The 18798-nt window shown below is 35.8% G+C and overlaps 1 protein-coding gene across 1 annotated transcript; it reads right to left on the bottom strand.

Annotated features, from left to right (window-relative positions):
• Positions 1-1111: 1111 nt before the first annotated feature.
• Positions 1112-4507, bottom strand: LOC21387505 (protein TIFY 6B). Its single transcript, XM_024174933.1, has 7 exons — positions 4224-4507; positions 3295-3494; positions 2701-2996; positions 2510-2600; positions 2058-2388; positions 1913-1970; positions 1112-1556 (listed from the first exon to the last, which is right to left on the bottom strand). Exons 1-7 carry the CDS (start codon positions 4309-4311, stop codon positions 1445-1447), a joined length of 1176 nt encoding a protein of 391 aa, XP_024030701.1. The 5' UTR covers positions 4312-4507; the 3' UTR covers positions 1112-1444.
• Positions 4508-18798: the final 14291 nt, after the last annotated feature.

The following is an 18798-nucleotide window of genomic DNA, read 5'->3' as shown; positions in this document are numbered from 1 at the left end:
TTTTCACAAAATATAAAAATAAAAAACTATATATAGGGTATAAATTTAACAATAAATATTGCGTAAATTTAAGGTTCATAATATACAAGTAGTAGAGGGGGTTTTTTTTTTTTTTTTTTTCTAAATTCGTATATTAGATTATCTTAATTTGGTTGTCCTCTTCAACTGAAGACAAGCTTGTTTGCCAATAATATAGAAAACAGAAGAAAATTCAATTCACACGTTTAGTTTCGTAAGTGATGTGCAAAACCAAGTACTTAAAAAAGATAATTATTATCGACTGAAATCAAATGGAATTTCGGGTAACAGTCCAGACAGGCTAGTAACTAGTTGGCTAACCCATTAAGGAAAAAAAAAAAGTTGGCTAACCAACTGTGTAAATTGATCTATTTATGAGGGTGAAATTCTAATAAACAGAGCTGCTACAAGCTTTTGTGGTCCAAACAAAGTCACTACAACAACTTAAAAAAAATAATAATAATGATAATAAAAATCCCAGCTATTAGCTAATATCGTTGTTTTAACACTTGAAATCGAATATTTTCATCATCAAGTGGCAGAGACCTAAATTGTAATTTTTGTTTTTTGTTTTACGACGTGGGATATTTCCAATAAACATATATAGTATTAGAGACCAATATGTTAGAAAAGGGAGAGTTCTTCTGTAGAAGGGTCAAAATGTCAAATCTTGATTTGATGTTGTTAATTTCCTAGCAAACTTTTGTTAAATTTGGTTAATTCCTTGCAAACTTTTGTTTGTTAAATTTGGTTAATTTTGCTTGAAAGATTTGCATCCTGTACACCGGATCTATGTAAGTTCTGTCAGTTTTTTATACTTTTTCATTTTTGATATAATATCAATTAACATTCAAAAACACAGCTGAAGAAGAAAGGAAGATTAATTACTGAATTTAAATTTTAAATTTTACTATAATAAAAGGCTTTTAAAAATAATCACATTTTATTACAGTAAAAATTTTCACATAAAATCACATCTTAATTTAAATTAAAAATTTAAATCAATGAACTAAACGAGTTCTAAATTCACCACGCAAAAGCTTTTCAGACCAGATAGCTGAGGAAGAAAATACCAGTGGGGGACATCTAAATATAATAACTTAAAGTTGGTATTTATTTCCACAATACAAAAAAGAAATTATATTTAGTTACACAAAATGGTGCCCAATGTTCTACAGCCGGGAGGCAAAAATCCTGACTAAAATTTCCAAAATTAAAAATAGTGTTGGAAAGACTCCAACCCCATCATCTACATATTATAATGACTGTCAAGACTTAAAAATCTAAAAACAGTCGAACGATAAAAACAGTTCACTTTTGAAGAATAGTAACAAGAACCATTTGTTACATATTTCACTTGCTACATAAAATTTTGCAATAATCGTTTTCCAATAATTTGAATCACAGATCTCAGCTACTTTCCTTGCTAACGAAAAGAGTCTGCAGCCGGACTTGCAGCGAAATTTGCACCATTGGATTCAGCGGCGGTGCATTCCGAAGAGCTGTTGCAGAGGTTGTAAGGAGCTGCATTCATCATCCTGCAATGAAAAAGCACACAAGACCTCAAGTTAAAATTAACTTTCTCGGCTCGTTTGCATTAACATTTTAGCATAGGGACCGAGCAACTGTTCAAGAGAAGATCCTAAAACAAACGGTAAACGATATGCAGTCCGAATTTTGAAGAAAGAACATCAAAACAATCAATCTATAATTATGTGTAGTAGCTTAGAGAGCAAGATGAAACAATCTTTAGGTCGGAAGGGTCCTTCTCGGTATTTACCAATAAAAAATGGAGACCTAAACTGTTGCTAAGACTTTCAAAGACCAGTAGAAATAACGGTTATGAAGCATATATTAAGTAGAACCAGCAGAAAATATCTACATGACTACTGACCTTTCCTTGCGCTTCTCTAAAAACCGAGCCAAGGATGCTTTGCGAGCTTGTGGAACGGCTGCATGAAAAGAAGATATAAGCTCGTATTAGATGAAACAATCATGAATTGTTTTGCTGCAACTACTGATAAAGAATGGTAGAATACCTGAAGGCATCATAGCAGTTGCGGGAACAGATCCAACTGCATTCATTATCTTGGGAGGCTCCATTTTGCTAACAGTAGTAGGAATTCCTGTGGTTTTAGCTGCCATCAGCTCATCAGTGCAAGTGGATCCACTCCCTGACTGGGGACTGGTATGTGAAGACACGGACAAAGGGCTTGAAAGAGGAGAATTGGATGTATTCATTGGCTGATTCACGGGAACACCGTCGGCAGCTCCCAACTTTGAGCTTGGTGCCAGGACTTGAGCTTTCAGGTTTGCTGCATTAGAGGGCATGGATGACGCACTCCCAGCCAAGAACATAATAGCCTGTGCCTGTAAAAGACGACCCAGATAAGTTTTCCATCACATGACCCATTTGAGGTTTGATAACCAGAATGGCACAAGTGTGCATATGTGTGTGCGTGTGTGTGTGTGTGAGAGAGAGAGAGAGAACCTTCTCAGGGGAGATACAATCATAGACATTGACGGTGCCCGCATAAAAGATCGTTAACTGAGCAGGAGATCCAGATGCCTTGGAACTATTCCTGCAGAAATATTCCACATTAGAAGTGGTGCTCCTTCGTTTTAAAATTACATTTCCTAGAAAATTCTATATTTGTAGTAGAAGCCTAAAGCCAAAATTACCATGGTTCAGTGATACCAGCAATCGAACAAGCGCTTGGAAGAACCATGTGCGGGGATGTCACGGGAATTCCTCCGAGCAATTGTTGCTTCATGGTAGTGGCAGCAGCCAAATTCTGTCCAGCAGAGGGAAACTGATCCTTCAAGAAAGGGTTGCCCATAGAAACAGAAATTGCTTGATTGGGAACTGAAAACATCTTCACATCATGAGGACGGTGCACAGAATACATATCATGTTGCACAGGATAAGCTGTCAGGGAAAAATGAGGACCACCTTGCCTATCGTGATTGAAGGATTTCTAGACGGTAAAAGACCAAAAACCAATAAGAAAAAAGCAAAACAAGAGGATCCTTTGATACTAGCAGAAACCATTATCTTTCCCCAGTTACATTAAGAAGTTACTAAATGAACATAAACCAAACACGCCCAAAAGCAAGATCTGTGCAAAATTCAAACAAGAAAAAATTCCACAAAAATTTTCATCCTATTTATGCTACAAAAAATTAACTAGATCTAAATACGGCATATAGACAATTTGCTTTAACATCTAGTTTTATTTTAGGACCCAACTCCAAATTGCAAATGATGATACAGACCTGGAATTCAAACATAGCGCGTTTTTGGCTTTGGTCGAATGCATCTGCAGTCGAGACAGGCCCGAATCCGGAAGATATGTGTGTCTCTGAGGTAGTCTTCCTAATCTTATCTTCTTGACCAACCTTGAAAGACATGAAATGGGGTAAAGCCGAGACCTTGTTTGAGAAAGGCCATTGCACAACAGACCCCTTGGTATAACCTTCAAATCGTGAAAAAATGATGATAAACAAATGTTAGTTGGACACAATAAACAAATAATTTGTTAGCAAAACGCCATACTCTCATGAAAAAACATAAATCCTCTCTCCTTTATAGTCAAATATTGTTAAATAACTTAAAAAGTTCAAAACGGCCATAAGATGCTAAACCTTTGAATAAATCTTGATATTACTGTGGTTGCTTATTATTCTTTAGCTGATTGCTTGAAAACAGTTAAAACTTCTGCTAACACAGTTTTAGGCATAAACATGTCACTAGAAAATTAAATTAAACTGTTATGAGAATTTGGTAACATACAGGAATACCATATCTAATCCAATTGAATTAAGAAATTTCATAACAGATAACTGAAATTTCATTGGCAGTTATAAGTGGGTTTAAAAGAAAAAGGGCTTTAAATGAAATTAGAAAACCATTTTAGTTTCACCTTCCCCATATTCAATTCACAAATTCTTAATCCACCAGAGACCATGTAACAACAACAACAACAACAACTTAAAAATTCAGAGAAAACCCACAATTCAGAGCCCCAAAGAAGATTACAATTTCACCACACAACAACTAAAAATTTGAGTTCTAGTCCCAAATCTTGCAAAACAGCCAAAAGTGAACACAATATATATGTGTGTGTGTGTGTATGTTTATAATATATATACATATATATATATTCATATATGCATATTATATATATATATATATGTAAACACACCTGAGTCTTTGAAGCCATCATTATTAATTTCCTCCTTCACCACAGCCAAAGGCTCTTTTGAGCTCAACCCCATGAAATCTCTCTCCATCTCAACCCTCAAAGTCACTCACAAAACAAAACAAAAAAAGATGAGCAAAGTCCCACCCCAAAAACCCAACAAAAACAAGCGAAAATTCACACTTGTTCACTGCCCACCAAAACCCAATTCGCCTCTCAAACAAGTTTCTGATTAAAAAGAAAAGCTTTCAACTACAGCAAAAGGCAGACAACACAGATTTTTATTCACACGGAGTATTATATAAGATATTGACCGTTAATTCCTTTTCTTTTTTTTTTTCTCTCTCTCTCTCCTTGAATAAAAAATGTGCATGCGTTAGTTACCGATATATCCGGTGGAGATGACCGGCTGGTCCGGTAACTTAGCACGTGCTCTCGCGAATTAACTCACGCATTACCAGTTTTTGGTGCCCACCTGTCGGTGGAATAGTTTCTTTTTATCTCCTGAAAACCATACACGTGTATCACACACGTGAAGGAGATTGTCTCGTGAATCAATACGCACGACGATTTATGATTATGATTATTTTTATTTTTGTTTCTATACATTATTTTAAATTTTTGAACTTTTATTTTAATTTTTTGGGTATTTCAAAGAAATGCTCTTTTCTTTTCTTTTCTTTTTTTCCTTTAAGAAGATATCTATCCAATTCCGAACTCCGACAACTCCCAATGAGTTGTTGTGGAAAACGACTTTGTGCGAGAAGACATTTTTTCTACTAAAATTATTTTGGTGCACAATTTAGTTTAATTTATGGTAATCTTTAATTGAGAAGAGTGTATTATAATATGTACTTAGAAGTGTTATTTTGGAGGGTTTGAGCAAATGGTTAAACTTAGTTTTAGTGTGTATGAATTTAAATATTTATTTTTAATTCTTGATCAATATCTTTTTTATTAATATAGGTTTTGTTCATTTTACCGATTTGAGTTTTTAATTTTAAATTTTTACAGTTAAAACTTCTCAAAACATGTCGTATTTAACATTTTCTGCTATAGTTAAAAGCTCTTAAAAATGTCACATCTCAGCTCGAATTGAAAACTTGAATCTGTGAAACTAACAAGGCCATAGTTATTTGACTAAAAAAAATATTAAAAGTAAGAGATAAAAATCTAAATTCATACATTTTAAGAGATATTTATCTCCTTTTTCCTTTTGGATTACTGTAATTTTCTTAATACAATATTGGATAATTACTCTATAAGTGAGAAAATTGATAAGACACTCCGTACTCCTAATATCTCGTTGGAAAACTTCATGCAAAAGAGTAAGTTATTTACTTTCCCAATAGAAACAGTTGTTTTTAATTGTTGAATTAGTTTTTTAACAGTTAGATATGTGCATATCCATATTAAAAATTTACAATGCACCACATAAAACTGTTTCTACTGCAGTTTTGACCATTGAAAAATTATTAAAACGGTAAAAACACAATTCCCACCGGTGAAGCAAAATAGGTTACTCTACTGTAAAGACTCTTATTATAAGGGAATCTTTACAGTGAAGCATGCTATTTTACTCCACTTGTTAGAACAATTAAGATCCGCTTAGAAAGTAGACTCAAATTATAATTCTTAATTTTAATGTTTAAATTTTAAATTTTTTATAAACAAAAAATATTATAACAAAATCAAAAATTTAAATTTAAATATATGAAAAAAAAAGATACTTAATTTTAATGAATAATGAGGAATCTCTTAGGAGACGTTTGGTTCATGGATTAGAATCATGAGATTAGAATCATTTTCGATTTATGTGTATTTTTTATAAAAAAAATACTGTAGCGAACTATGAATCATGATTCGAATCAGGGTACGAATCTATTTACCAAATATCCCCTTACATTGGGTTTCTCGTCAAAACCAGCATAGTTCGAAAATGGAATTCAACCTCCGTAACAAATAAAAATGGGCCCTACCCAAGAGTTTTCAGGGTATATAGCCGGCCCTTAGTGCATGGCTTAGCTTTCTTGAACCATTAAAGAAAAGTATTTCGTGATTATAAAATTTAAGACCCGTTTAGTTTGTTAATTTAAGTTTTTAATTTAAATTGAGATGTGATTTTAAATGAGAGTTTTTTATTGTAATAAAAAAAATTAAATGTAATTATTTTTGAGAATTTTTATTTATAATAAAACTTAAATTTTAAATTCAAATCGGTGAAATGAACGAAACTTTAATAAATTAAATAATTTATTTCAAGGATATGTTTTTCTTTTTTTTTTTCAAGGTTATTGTCGGCTTTTGTATTTCTCTTTAGTCAGAAAATAATGTAGCTTATGCATAATTAATTTCTATAGCTTAAATACTATTACGAAAAGTATATTATAGTATTATATAATGGAGCACAAAATCCAATAACGTATAAAAAAAAAATTTTTGCTTTAATTTTGTACTAAAAGGATTAACATCGTTTTTTTTTTTTTTTTTTTAGAGAAGTTGATATTGTCTTTTGTATTGAAATGATATAGTACGGAACATATACGTAAGCGGTTGAAGGCTTTGGCTTAATAGTAAATCCACACTGACCTCTAATAATGAGTTTAGCATTCAAATACATAATACGTAATACCGCTTCCTGCTTTCAATTATTTAATTAAATATATATTTTTTGTTAGAGTGAAAATTTTTAAAAAAATATCATATCTCAATTTAAATTAAAAATTTAAATTTATAAAAGGAGCGAAAAGCTTCCTCCGTTTATCTTTGAATGAATAAGCAAGGAGACAAACCGCTACAAATAGTTTATTCCTAAAAAAACACTACCAGTAATTAATTTTCATTAAACAAATGCAATCAATACTAATGGATCACGTGCCATCTAACAAATAGTGTAACTGAACCTTTTCTTCGATGATCATTTGACAGTTTCCCTACTCCGTAGCAAGAAAAGATGTTAAAGTAGTGAAGTCTAAAGAAGAAGAAAAAAAAAACAATTATACCCTAATAATTTATTGTATTCAAGAATCGACGTTGATTTTTTAGTTGGAACTGTCTTTGATAGACCGTTTTATCAGTAAAATTATTTTGTTAATTTTTAGATCTTGTTAAAATTAAATGAGATTAAAATATATGTAGAATAGATAGTTTCTAATATAGATATAACAGTTGAAAAAATAAAACTACTAGTAGTTTCATTTTTTTGTCATCTAAAAGAAAATCCCTTTTTTATATATATTAAAATGGGCGCCAATTTTAGTTGAGAGGTTAGAAAAAAAATAGAGAGTTGTGAGGTGTGCGGTTTTTTCTTATAAACTTACTTTTTATCATAGAGAAAACTATAATGGTTGAAAAAAGACGTAATTTTATGTCAAGGTGAATCTTTATCTTTTTGCTTGATTTATTTTCTGCGCTTTTATTGAACTCAATAATATAAAACTATGGCATATAATTCTTAATAGCAGACAAAATTCTAGTAATCTATTACTGCATATATTTCAATACGTTTTTACTATAAAATTCATATTGGAGATTATGAAAGAAACTTATTAATTAAACAAAGCAGCAGTATTTTTTCTCTCTCTCTCTCTTTTCTTTTTCGTTTTTTTTTTTTTTTTTTTTGGGAATCAACCTCAAAGCAACAGAATTAACCCACATGATGGGAAAAGGCAAATGAATATATAGAGGCCTTATTATTTTTACAACTCAAATTGCAATTTAAATTTTTTTATTACAGTGTTTTATCTTATATAAATTTAATTTAATATTTTTTTATAGTATTTTTTCTCTGATAAAAAAATTTGAGTTTTTATTTGAATTGTAAAAAGAACACCCAGAGTTTGTTGAAACATCATGCATTAGGGCCTATAAGACTACTTTAGGGCCTTATAAGACTACTTTTTTTTAAATCAAATTTTAGTAACTAATTGATAAGGCAGTTAATTTGTTATTTTGATCAGAAAATATATTAAATCAAAACAACCTTTACTAAGTGCAATGCAATAAGCCCGTAGCAATTTGATAATTAATTTGTGTATATGCAAATGTTTGAAAAATGAACATTTTTCTTTTGTTGATCATGTTTGAAAAATGAACGTAAACGGGATACGCATTGATTGGTGAAACTTGCAATGCCACCAAACATAAAATGGAAAAAAAAAAAAAAAAAAAGGACAACGAAAAAAAGCACGTTGTGATAATACATCACAAGCTGTCTAAAATAAGGGGCTCCTCTAATAACTCTTAAAAAGATAAATTGTCGGTAATTTTTTTATTTTTAATTATTAAATTTAATAAAAATTACATTAAATTAAAAAAATATATAGAATTAATAATTTTTAAATATTTTTTTTATGGCGAGACCTCTTAAAGTGGAGCACTATTTTTTTACTATTAGATTTGTAAAACCCAAAATTTATTTGGGGTCAATTTGAAATTTTTAAATACTTAAGTGTGAAAATTTTAGAAATCTGGGTCAGAATTCGAATTTAAGAGAAATATAGGGGTCAAAAATAAAAATTTTGACAGTCAGCATGCCCAACCTGTCATTTAGTGCCACTTGGGCGTGTTCCTCATCCTCACAAATCAGAAAACTCTCACTTTCCCTCTCTCTCTTCATTCTCTCTCTCTCTCTCTCTCTCTCTCTTTCTCCACGTACGGCCGACCAACCTCCGGCGAGATTCTGGCGTTCGTTTTTGACACCTCCCGGCTCGTTGGAAAGATCTCGTCGAGCTGAGTCCGGATTGGTGTCTTCCAGCCGCCAACTCCGCCGGACGACGCCACACTCGCCGGCTAAAGTTTTGAAAAACACCAAAACTTCTGATCGTGATATCTTCGCCGTCCGGTGTCCGATTGAGGTGATTTCGGTCCCAATAGACTCAGAGCGAATAGACAAAAAAAACCGTACCAGCAGCACGGCTCGATTCTGACCGGAGCGCCGCCGCCCGTGGTGGTCGGATTTCTCGCCGCTGCGGCCCTCGTACCTCCCTCCTCCGGCTGCCGTGAACGACACCGCCCAGCTCATTAGCTTCAGAAGGAGCCGACGAGTCGTTCTGAGCCACCAGCCGTGGTCACCGCCATTGGCTTTCCGGAAAACGAACCGCCGCCGCCGTGAGAAAAATGGGAGGATGGTTCCGGTGATCTAGCCGTTGGATCATCGTGATCTTGGTGTCAAAATACTCAGAATCTCACGGGTAATGAAAGCCCTCAATCAATTTTGAAGATCCGTGGCTAAAAAACAAAGATTCAAGACTCAAAATTCAGCCAGAATTGAGGATCTTGATCCGAGTTGTTAGAGGCCGAATTTGGTAAAATTTACATCGCCATTGGATTCAGAACTATTGATTTAGGGGGGTAGGACCCAAGTCTGCCACGGGATTCTTCACCGGGAAGCTCCGCCGCCGTACCGCCACCGCCGGTGGCCAGATTTTGGCGAAGCTTCGTTTCTCAGCTTCTCGACTTCCGATTGACGATCCGTTTTGAGGTAGGGGTCCTATTACTTAACTTTTGTGGAATTTAATTTAATTTAATTTATTTTGTTAAATTTGAGAAGATTGAAATTGTATACCAAACTTATTTATTATTGTTATACGATATGACTTGAAACAGAACCATTAGGGGGCCCGTCCTGTAATGTACAGCGTGGCCAAGAGATTTTGACATAATTTTAGAATCTGACACAAAAGCATGGTTAGGAGAATGTAAACCGGACACGATAGTGAGATAGTGTGCTAACAGTAGGTGTGGCCGTTCACCATCCCTGGGTGTGAACCAAAAAAGGTAAAAGAGGGGAGAGGTGATGACGCTCTCCGGGGTTGAGAATCCCCAAGGTTACTGTACAGTGGTTGCGTCTTGGGGAGGGCTCGGAACGACAGTTCACCCTGACCCGTGGTTCGAGAACTGATCTGGTAGGGACGCCGAGATAGAGCTCCTTGCTATCAGTGCCTCTGAATCACCGCGCCCTTTGGGGGCTTTTTCGTCACGAGCGTACGGATTAGGTTATCTCACTGATACTGATCATCTGACTCATTATACATAAAACATAAAAACTACTAACCATGCAGGTTTAATTGAAAAACTAAATAAAACTAAAAGTGAGTAATAGTCCTCCTACTGAGCATTTCATGCTCACCCCTTTTCTCTTCCCATCCCCAGGTGGTGTGCAGTGTAATCTTTCAGACGAGGAGTTGACGTTTCACAGTGTGCACGTGTTGGAGACCTATCCCTTCTTTTGGTCTTCTTCTTTTATGTAAGATTCTGACTGGGTTATTTTCAACATGGATGTGACTGATGATGGTTGTATTATTTTAGTATTTTACTTGGTGCTACATTGTACTGTGGATTTCTGGTTTAATTTTCTTTGTCGAGTTGTGATTTTAATCATGAGTTTGTCGTTAAAAGTCTCATGGGCACTTATTGTTTATATTTCAGGAGTTATATTTTATTTTTATTTTCGTTTATCCCTCGTATTTTATTCTTATTGCGTAACCCCCACCTAGGGGTGTTACAAGATTATTTTTTTAACGGTCAACTCCGTAATAAGATGTTTTGTGCAATGCGTTATAAATTTTTAATACATATGTGTACAAAATTAATCTAACGATTAAAAATAGAGGTCTCACTGCCCTTTTTTTTTTTTTTTTTTTTGAGATCTCTAGATAAAAAATGCCTAATTTTCAATACGTGTTTAACACTTAAAAATAGAGAACTTATATTTTTTAAAAAATTATTAGAGAAACTCTCTCAAAACAAAGGCGCAAAAATGGGCAAAATTTCTCTCTCCCTCTAAAATATGTAAATGTAAATAGTCACGTGTTTGTCGTTTTGGCGCCTAGTGACGCGGCTTATCTGCTCTGCACATGCTCTCACGAGTTTCTTTCCCATCTGTCAACCAAACAGCAATTTTCTAATTACCAAAATACCCCAATCTATATCCATATATTCTTGCTACGCAACAAACACATATTTTTAACAAAAATGATTTTTTTTGGCTGGATAATAAAAAAACTAATACAGTAACAGGTTCTATAAAAAAAAAAAACACATTTATTGCCAAAGGAAAATCATGGATGGATAATGTGGATGGCTGTTTGACACGTGCCGGTCAGTAGTTTGGTAGTGGGGTTGTGTATGAGTGACCTTTGTATATACAAATATATATATATATATATATATAAATTAAGCTTAAAATCTTAGCTAGGTTCCAAGTGGCACGAGTATTTCATTGTTGATTTGTGGTCTAACTGTTTTGTCATGACTCATGAGTTCTGAACTTCTATAAGATTTATTAAACAATTTATGAAAAAAAAAGAAAATTTACTTATAAAAGTGTATAAGTATGGACATTTACCTATTATTTTTAATAAATATTATTTTGTTAGTATAATTATTTAACTAAAAAAGTTATGAATCAAAAATAAAAAATAAAAATTTTGATATATACACTTTTAAGAGGTATTTGTTAAGATTACCCTTTATTTACTCTTAATAAATACTATTTTATTAATGTAATTATTTGACTAAAAATATTATGAATCAAGAATAAAAGATAAAAATATTGACCAAATACTTTTAAAAAATACTTGTCAATATTATCCTTTATTTATACTGCTTAATTTGGGCCTTATGTATAACTATAAAAAAAAAATTTTGGGCCCTATGTATTTTTTTTTCTAATTTAAAAATAAAATAGAAAATTGTTGAACTTATTTTTAGAGTACATGGATCTGAATTTTACTCATAATTCTTAATTAATACCTTTTAAATAATATAGTTATTTGATTAAAAAGAATATTAATCTAAAGTAAGACCTAAAAATTTAGACTCATACACTTTAAGAGATATTTATCCTTCAATAAAATGATTAGGGAGCATTATTGATGGTGAAAAATTGCCAAACAAGATGAACTTGCACATAGTCTCATCCAAGTTGATCTCTTATGAAGGAACAATAAAAGTAAATTGTAAAAAGTAAGACCAAAATAAATTTATAGGTGTTTCACTCTGGATATAAGAGTTACGTTTATTGAGAGTTTCACAATACGGAGAAAATTATGCAATACGGGGCGTTTGATATACAGTAATATTAAGAATGAGAATGAGAATTTACAAGATTACCATATTTGGTACAAGAATTGTAATTTTTAGATTTTTAGGAAGGATTGACTTTCTCTCATTTTGAGTAATTTGAATACCACCAAGATGGTGTTATTCAAATTCCTAAGAATCTCAAAATCATTAGAATCTTACCCACACACCCATCACAACCTATCACCACTAAGCTTCTCCTCCCTCCTTATCGTAGCTGTCAAGCATCTCTATCTCAGTCACTGTTGCTCGCCATCGGAGCTCCTCGCCGGAGTTCCCTCATCGCCACCGGAGCTCATCGCTGAACTTCCAACATAGCCACTATTCAACCCCTATCAAACTCATCACTAGAGCTCGCCTATCCCTTCCATGGCTGCTGAACACCCTCTCCTCACCAATCAATCAATGGACATCCCCTCCTAACCTCACCGGAAGTCCGAGCAACACAGACCATCCCCACCCCTTGTAGCACCATCATTCTTCGCCTTTGAGGCCACTGCCTAGCCCATGAGCATTGTGCCATCTTCGTCCTGCGAATCTGGTTTGAGATGAAAGTTTGAAACGAGAAAGAGAGAGAATGTCCACATCTAGTTTGAGATTAAAGAGAGAGAAAGGAGGGAGAGGGAGAGGAAAGGATTAGGGCCTGAGCTTTTTAAAATTTTTTTTACTCTATCTGTTTTATTCTTATTTAAATTTTAGTTTTTTAAAAAAAATTTAGAAAAAGCTTTTTTTAGCAGCTTATAAATTTGTTTTTTAAATTAATAAGATTTTAGTATTAAGTTATTTTAAATTAGTTATTTTTTAAGAAAGAAATACATTACATTACTTTGTACCAATTAAATGCAATAAAATAATATTTCTAATAATATGAGAAAGATTCTTATGCGTAACTAAACATGTTAATCTATATTTCCTGAGAATCATATTACCTTCTATCCCTTTCTAAGTAATATGATTCTTACTCATTACTACATACCAAACCTCTCTTGAATGCCAAATTATGGACTTAGACTTTTACTTGTCGGAATAGCCTTCTATTTACAGCCCTCATTTAGATAAGTACAGATAACTAAGAGTCCGTTTGGTTCATGGATTAGAACCATGAGATTAGAATCATTTTCGATTTACGTGTGTTTTTTATGAGAAAAAATACTGTAGCGAACCATGAACCATGATTCGAATCAGAGAACAAATCCTCCAACCAAACGGGCTCTAAATGAATAATCTCTATGGAGTTCATCCTTGATTCAGCCAAACTCGAAGGTAATCTTTATCTTCAATTTAACTGTTGTTTAAGACATTGAAAAGACATGAATAGCACAGTAGAATGGATTCTTAAAATTTTTTCTAAAACTTTCAGAAATTGGCTCATAATGTTATATATAATAATCATTTAGGAGACGTTTTGTAACACCCTAAAGAATTAATTAAGATCAATTAAGGTAATTGAGATTATTAGTGTGCCTAATCTGGATTATTAATTGAGTATAAATTAATAAATGTTTCTGACACGTGTGAGTTTAAATAGTTCCAAGGTATTTAAATCATTCTCAGTAATTTATTTTAACCCAGAAGTGTGTATGGGCGCATTTCTGGACTGCTCTTTTAAAATATTGTACACATGTCATTTTCTTTTCTTTTTCCTTTTCTTTTCTTTTTCTATTCTTTTCTTTTCCTTTTCTTTTCCTTTTCTTTCCTTTTCCTTCCCGTGCATCTCTCTCTCTCACTCTCCCGTGCATCTCTCTCTTTCTCTCTCTCATTTTTGTCCCAAATCAAACGGATCTTGAACCAAGAAAAGATTTAAAGAAGTTTTCAACGTCAAGAGAAGGATTCGAGGTAAGATTACTGAAAGAACCTCTCTTGAATCTCAAGTTTTTGAATTTCAAAACTTATTTTTGGTTCAAACCAGATTTTGATGGTTTTTTAGTAAAACTAGAGTAAAAATTAGAGATCTTGGGTTCTTTGGACTTGTTTTAGGACCTAGAACTCAGATATAGTGGTTTCCCTTTGAAATATTTCGATTTGGGACAGGATTTGTAGGTTTTTAGACTGATTTCCGCGAGCTTCTCTCGCGCAGCTGATTCCACCGGTCGACCAGTGCGGTCGACCGGATCACATGGAAACCGGTCGACCTATGAGGTCGACCGGATTACAAGCTGACCGGTCGACCGGTGTGCACACTACCGGTCGACCGATAGTGTTGCACTACTCTGTCACCGGTCGATCGGTGCACACGGGTTTGACCCTATTTGGCCTGAGATTGTTGTTTTGACCCCTGTTTACGGGGAGAACCCAAATTAGTTTCATTTGGGGACTTGAGACAAAATGGATTAGCATCTTTAATCCTTATTTTAAGATTGAAAACCCTTGGAATGATAATTTGAAACATGAAAATGGATTAGGGCACACTAATAGGAAATCTTGGTTGGAAATTGAGATTTGGATTTCTTTAGGAATGAGAATTAATCCTAAAGTGTTGTCTTGCATCAGTGATCGTTGAGGATTCAGACTGAAGGGGCTTGAGGAAGCGGAAGCCGAAAAAAGGCAACGCTAGTCCCAGGTTTGATCGTGTGAGGTAGGATTTTTATCCCTTTCCCTTGTGAGCCTGTTTTCAAAAGGATTTTGGCCTTGAAAATGTTTTAAAGAAAGGGATTGGCTTGTGAAAGAAAAATGCTTTGAAAACCATGGCTTGTTTAGTCATGGAACCTCATGGCTTGCCCAGTCATGGGGCCTGCAGCCTAAGTAGTTCGTGGGGTCATAAAAACGATTTCAGAAAAGTTAATGAATGATTTCTTAAGCAAAGAGATCTTGTGAATTGGTAATAGAGTATATTGCTGTAAGCCTAGATAGGATGCGGAGAGTGCATCCTCGGGGGCAGAACCCGAAACTCGGTCCGGGTAGGCGAGGCACTTGGTTAGGTAAGTAATTTGTATTAATTACTTGCTGAAGCTTGTAATACGGTTATTTTCAGTTATATTTCCTTTGAGAAAAAGGATGTGAGGTTCCGGCTGTTCTATCAGGACTAAATGCCTTATTTTATTTACTTATTCCTTTATTTATTTCCTTGCTCACTTATTATTCATTTATTTTAAAGTAATTTCAAATTATATCCTACTGGGCCTTTCGCTCACGTTTTATATTTCAAATATATTAAACCCCTCCCAGGAGACTCTAGGAGCGGTGCACAGTAGTTGGATATTTGCTACGGAGCAGCTGAGTTGTGCTGCTGTTGGAATCAAGTGAGGATTGTGGTCATACTCTGGAATAAAATGTAAGGAATTGAGAAATTTTGTAAACTTATGTAATATTTATATTAACTAGACTGTGGTTGATGTCTGTTGTAATGATTATTTACATGAGCATGTATGTACGATACTGTATGTCCTGTGGGGTGGAGCCCTGTGTGTTAGAGGTTCCGAAATTCTGTCGTAGTTTAATTTATATTCTAATGCATTTGAGTGGGGCTCGTTTGGGAATCTGCTTTATTAATCCCTAATCGAGCTCCACGTCACCCACCCCGTTTGGGGGGCGTGACAAGAGTGGTATCAGAGCCCTAGGTTAAAAAACCCCAGGATTGTACATACATGTGTGACATCTGTTATCCACTGAACAATCTATTTTTATTTCAGTTAAAGGAAATGACGCCTCGCCGTAGGCCAGTAAATCAACCGGCACAATAGAATCAGGGATTTCTGGATGCCATGTATGCTGCCTTTCAAGGCATGGCCACAAGAGCTCAAAATGAGAGGCCGGTTGAGGATCGAAAGTAAGGGTACTTCTGAGAATTTAGGCGTGCGCCTATCCCCTCGTTTAATAGTGAGGGAGGACCCCAGGAGGCAGAGTTCTGGTTAGACTCCATAGTCAAGCATTTGAGTACTATGGGAGTTCCAGATGAATACTGGGTGGAATTTACGGTATACAAGATGGAAGGCTTAGTGAATACTTGGTAGAAACAGGTCAAGAGAAGAATGGATGTTACAGGACTGACTTGGGAGCAATTTAAGACACTGTTCAATGAGCAGTACTTCCATCAGAGTTATAGGGAGGAAAAAGTGCTAGAATTCATGTCTCTACTGCAAGGTGACATGTCTGTAAGGGAGTATGAGGCTAAGTTTACTGACCTATCCCGGTTTGCGCCATCTTTGGTGGAATCTGAACACCTTAGATGTCTTAAGTTCGAGAAGGGTCTCAAGAATTTAGTGAGGAGGTCATTGGTGGCTTTAAGAATTCAAAATTTTTGGGATTTGGTGGCTGCTGCTACTAGAGTGGAGCAGGATAACATAGCTTATCACCATAGTAAAGAACAAGCTAGAAGAGTTTCAGTTTCTAGGGGACCATCTGTTTCCGGCGGGCCACAGCGGAGTGGTAGAAGGAACCGCAACCAGGGACAACCTAGTGGGGGAGTGGTTAGCGGTGGCAGTAGTTCGTCAGGAAGTGACAGAAGTGCTCCATACGGGCCCAGGTGTCACCATTGTGGGCATGTAGGTCATATTAGGAGGAATTATCTTAATCAGCCGCCGGCTCAACAAGCCCAAAGTGACGCTTCCTATAGTCAATAAGGGCCACCACAGTACATGCCATCATATTAGCCACAACAGATGCCATACCCTCCTGTGCCGACTTATTAACCACCTCTGTTTACACAATTCTGGCCTCAAGCGCCGAGACCGGTACAACCACCTCCGCCGCAACAGTATAGGTCTCCGACCCAGCGGCCTAATGTTGGTGACAGAAGGAAAGGGAAAGTACAGGGACAAGCTTATGCCCTGGCAGGAGGCAGTTCTGGAGGTCAGACCAGCAACGCGGTGGTTGAGGGTATGATTCTAATTTCTCATTCTTTTACTCACGTGTTGTTTGACACTGGTGCCACACACTCGTTTATATCAAGTTCTTTTGTACGGACTTTGAAACTGAAATCTGAGAATTTAGAAGTCCCGATGATTTTGAACTCCCCACTGGGAAGTGTGGAGGTGTTGAGTGTGTGTAAATCGTGTGAAATCACGATTGGCGGTGAGCGAGTAAGAGCAGATTTGATTATCATTCTAATGAGCATGTTTGATGTGGTCCTCAGAATGGATTGGTTGTCAGAATACAGAGCAATTGTTGATTGTTACCGTAGGAGAGTGACTTTGATGACTAAGTCTGGAACAGTAATTTCTTATAGGGCAAATATGAATCCAGTCCTAGGAGAACGACTGTTGAAGTACAGTGTTGGGGGACGGAGGAATCTAGCTTGTTTTTCTTCTCTTCTTGCTCTAGAAGGTGAACCCGAGATAACTGGAGATAGTGCAGGAATCCCTGTAGTGGATGAGTTTACAGATGTATTTCCTGATGAGCTACTTGGTTTACCGCCAGATCAGGAAATTGAATTCTGTATTGATTTGATTCTGGGAACGGCACCTATTTCCATTCCTCCCTACCGGATGGCTCCGGCGGAAATGAAAGAGTTGAGAACGCAGCTTGAGGAGCTGGCAGAAAAGGAATATATCAGGAATAGTACTTCTCCTTGGGGTGCACCGGTGCTATTTGTGAAGAAGCACGACGGATCTCTTCGGTTGTGCATTGACTACCGTCAATTGAACAGGGTGACTGTGAAGAACAAATACCCACTGCCAAGGATTGATGAATTATTCGATCAGTTGGGTGGATCACGGTTCTACTCTAAGATTGACTTGAGATATGGGTACCATCAGCTAAAAATTAAGGGGGAAGACATTCCGAAGACTGCTTTCAGAACTCGATATAGACACTTCGAGTTCCTGGTAATGCCGTTTGGATTGACTAATGCCCCGGCTGCATTCATGGATCTAATGAACCGTGTTTTCCGGCCGTACTTGGATCGGTTCGTGATCGTCTTTATTGACGACATACTGGTTTACTCGAAGACTTGGGAAGAACATGAACAACACTTAAGAATTGTTCTTCAAACTCTTCGTGAACACCAGTTGTATGCGAAGAAGGAGAAATGTGACTTCTGGCTGACAGAAGTAAAGTTCCTTGGGCATGTGATTTCAGGACAAGGGATTTCTATAGATCCTTCTAAGATTGAGACTGTGCCACAGTGGGAAAGACCGAAGAATGTAACGGAGATTCGCAACTTCCTCAGACTTGCAGGGTACTATCGGCGTTTCGTGAAAGTCTTCTCGAGTATTGCTGCACCGCTGACTCGGTTGACCAAGAAAGAAGTCAGATTCCAGTGGGGCGCCGAATGTGAAAATGCTTTTCAGGAATTGAAGGTCAGACTGACAAGTGCACCAATCTTGACTATTCCTGATAGTGAGGAACCATATGAGGTGTATTCTGACGCCTCGGGGAGTGGGCTTGGCTGTGTCTTAATGTAAGGGGGACGCGTGGTAGCGTACGCATCTCGCTAATTAAGACCACATGAACGAAATTACCCCACTCATGATTTGGAGCTAGCAGCGGTAATATTTACTTTGAAGGTTATCTCTATGGAGCAAAGTTTCAGGTCTTTTTCGACCATAAAAGTCTG

Source organism: Morus notabilis, unplaced genomic scaffold (genome assembly GCF_000414095.1).
Source record: "Morus notabilis unplaced genomic scaffold, ASM41409v2 Scaffold816, whole genome shotgun sequence".
Lineage (NCBI taxonomy): Eukaryota > Viridiplantae > Streptophyta > Magnoliopsida > Rosales > Moraceae > Morus > Morus notabilis.
Note: the sequence above shows the minus strand (reverse complement) of the source record. Positions and strands in the feature narration are given on the sequence as shown.

Coding starts and splice junctions, on each gene's coding strand:
- LOC21387505 (XM_024174933.1), bottom strand. CDS start 4,311: ATGGAGAGAGATTTCATGGGGTTGAGCTCAAAAGAGCCTTTGGCTGTG. Junction 2,601..2,700: donor GCTGGTATCACTGAACCATG/GTAATTTTGGCT, acceptor ATATTTCTGCAG/GAATAGTTCCAAGGCATCTG. Junction 1,971..2,057: donor AACTGCTATGATGCCTTCAG/GTATTCTACCAT, acceptor CTTTTCATGCAG/CCGTTCCACAAGCTCGCAAA.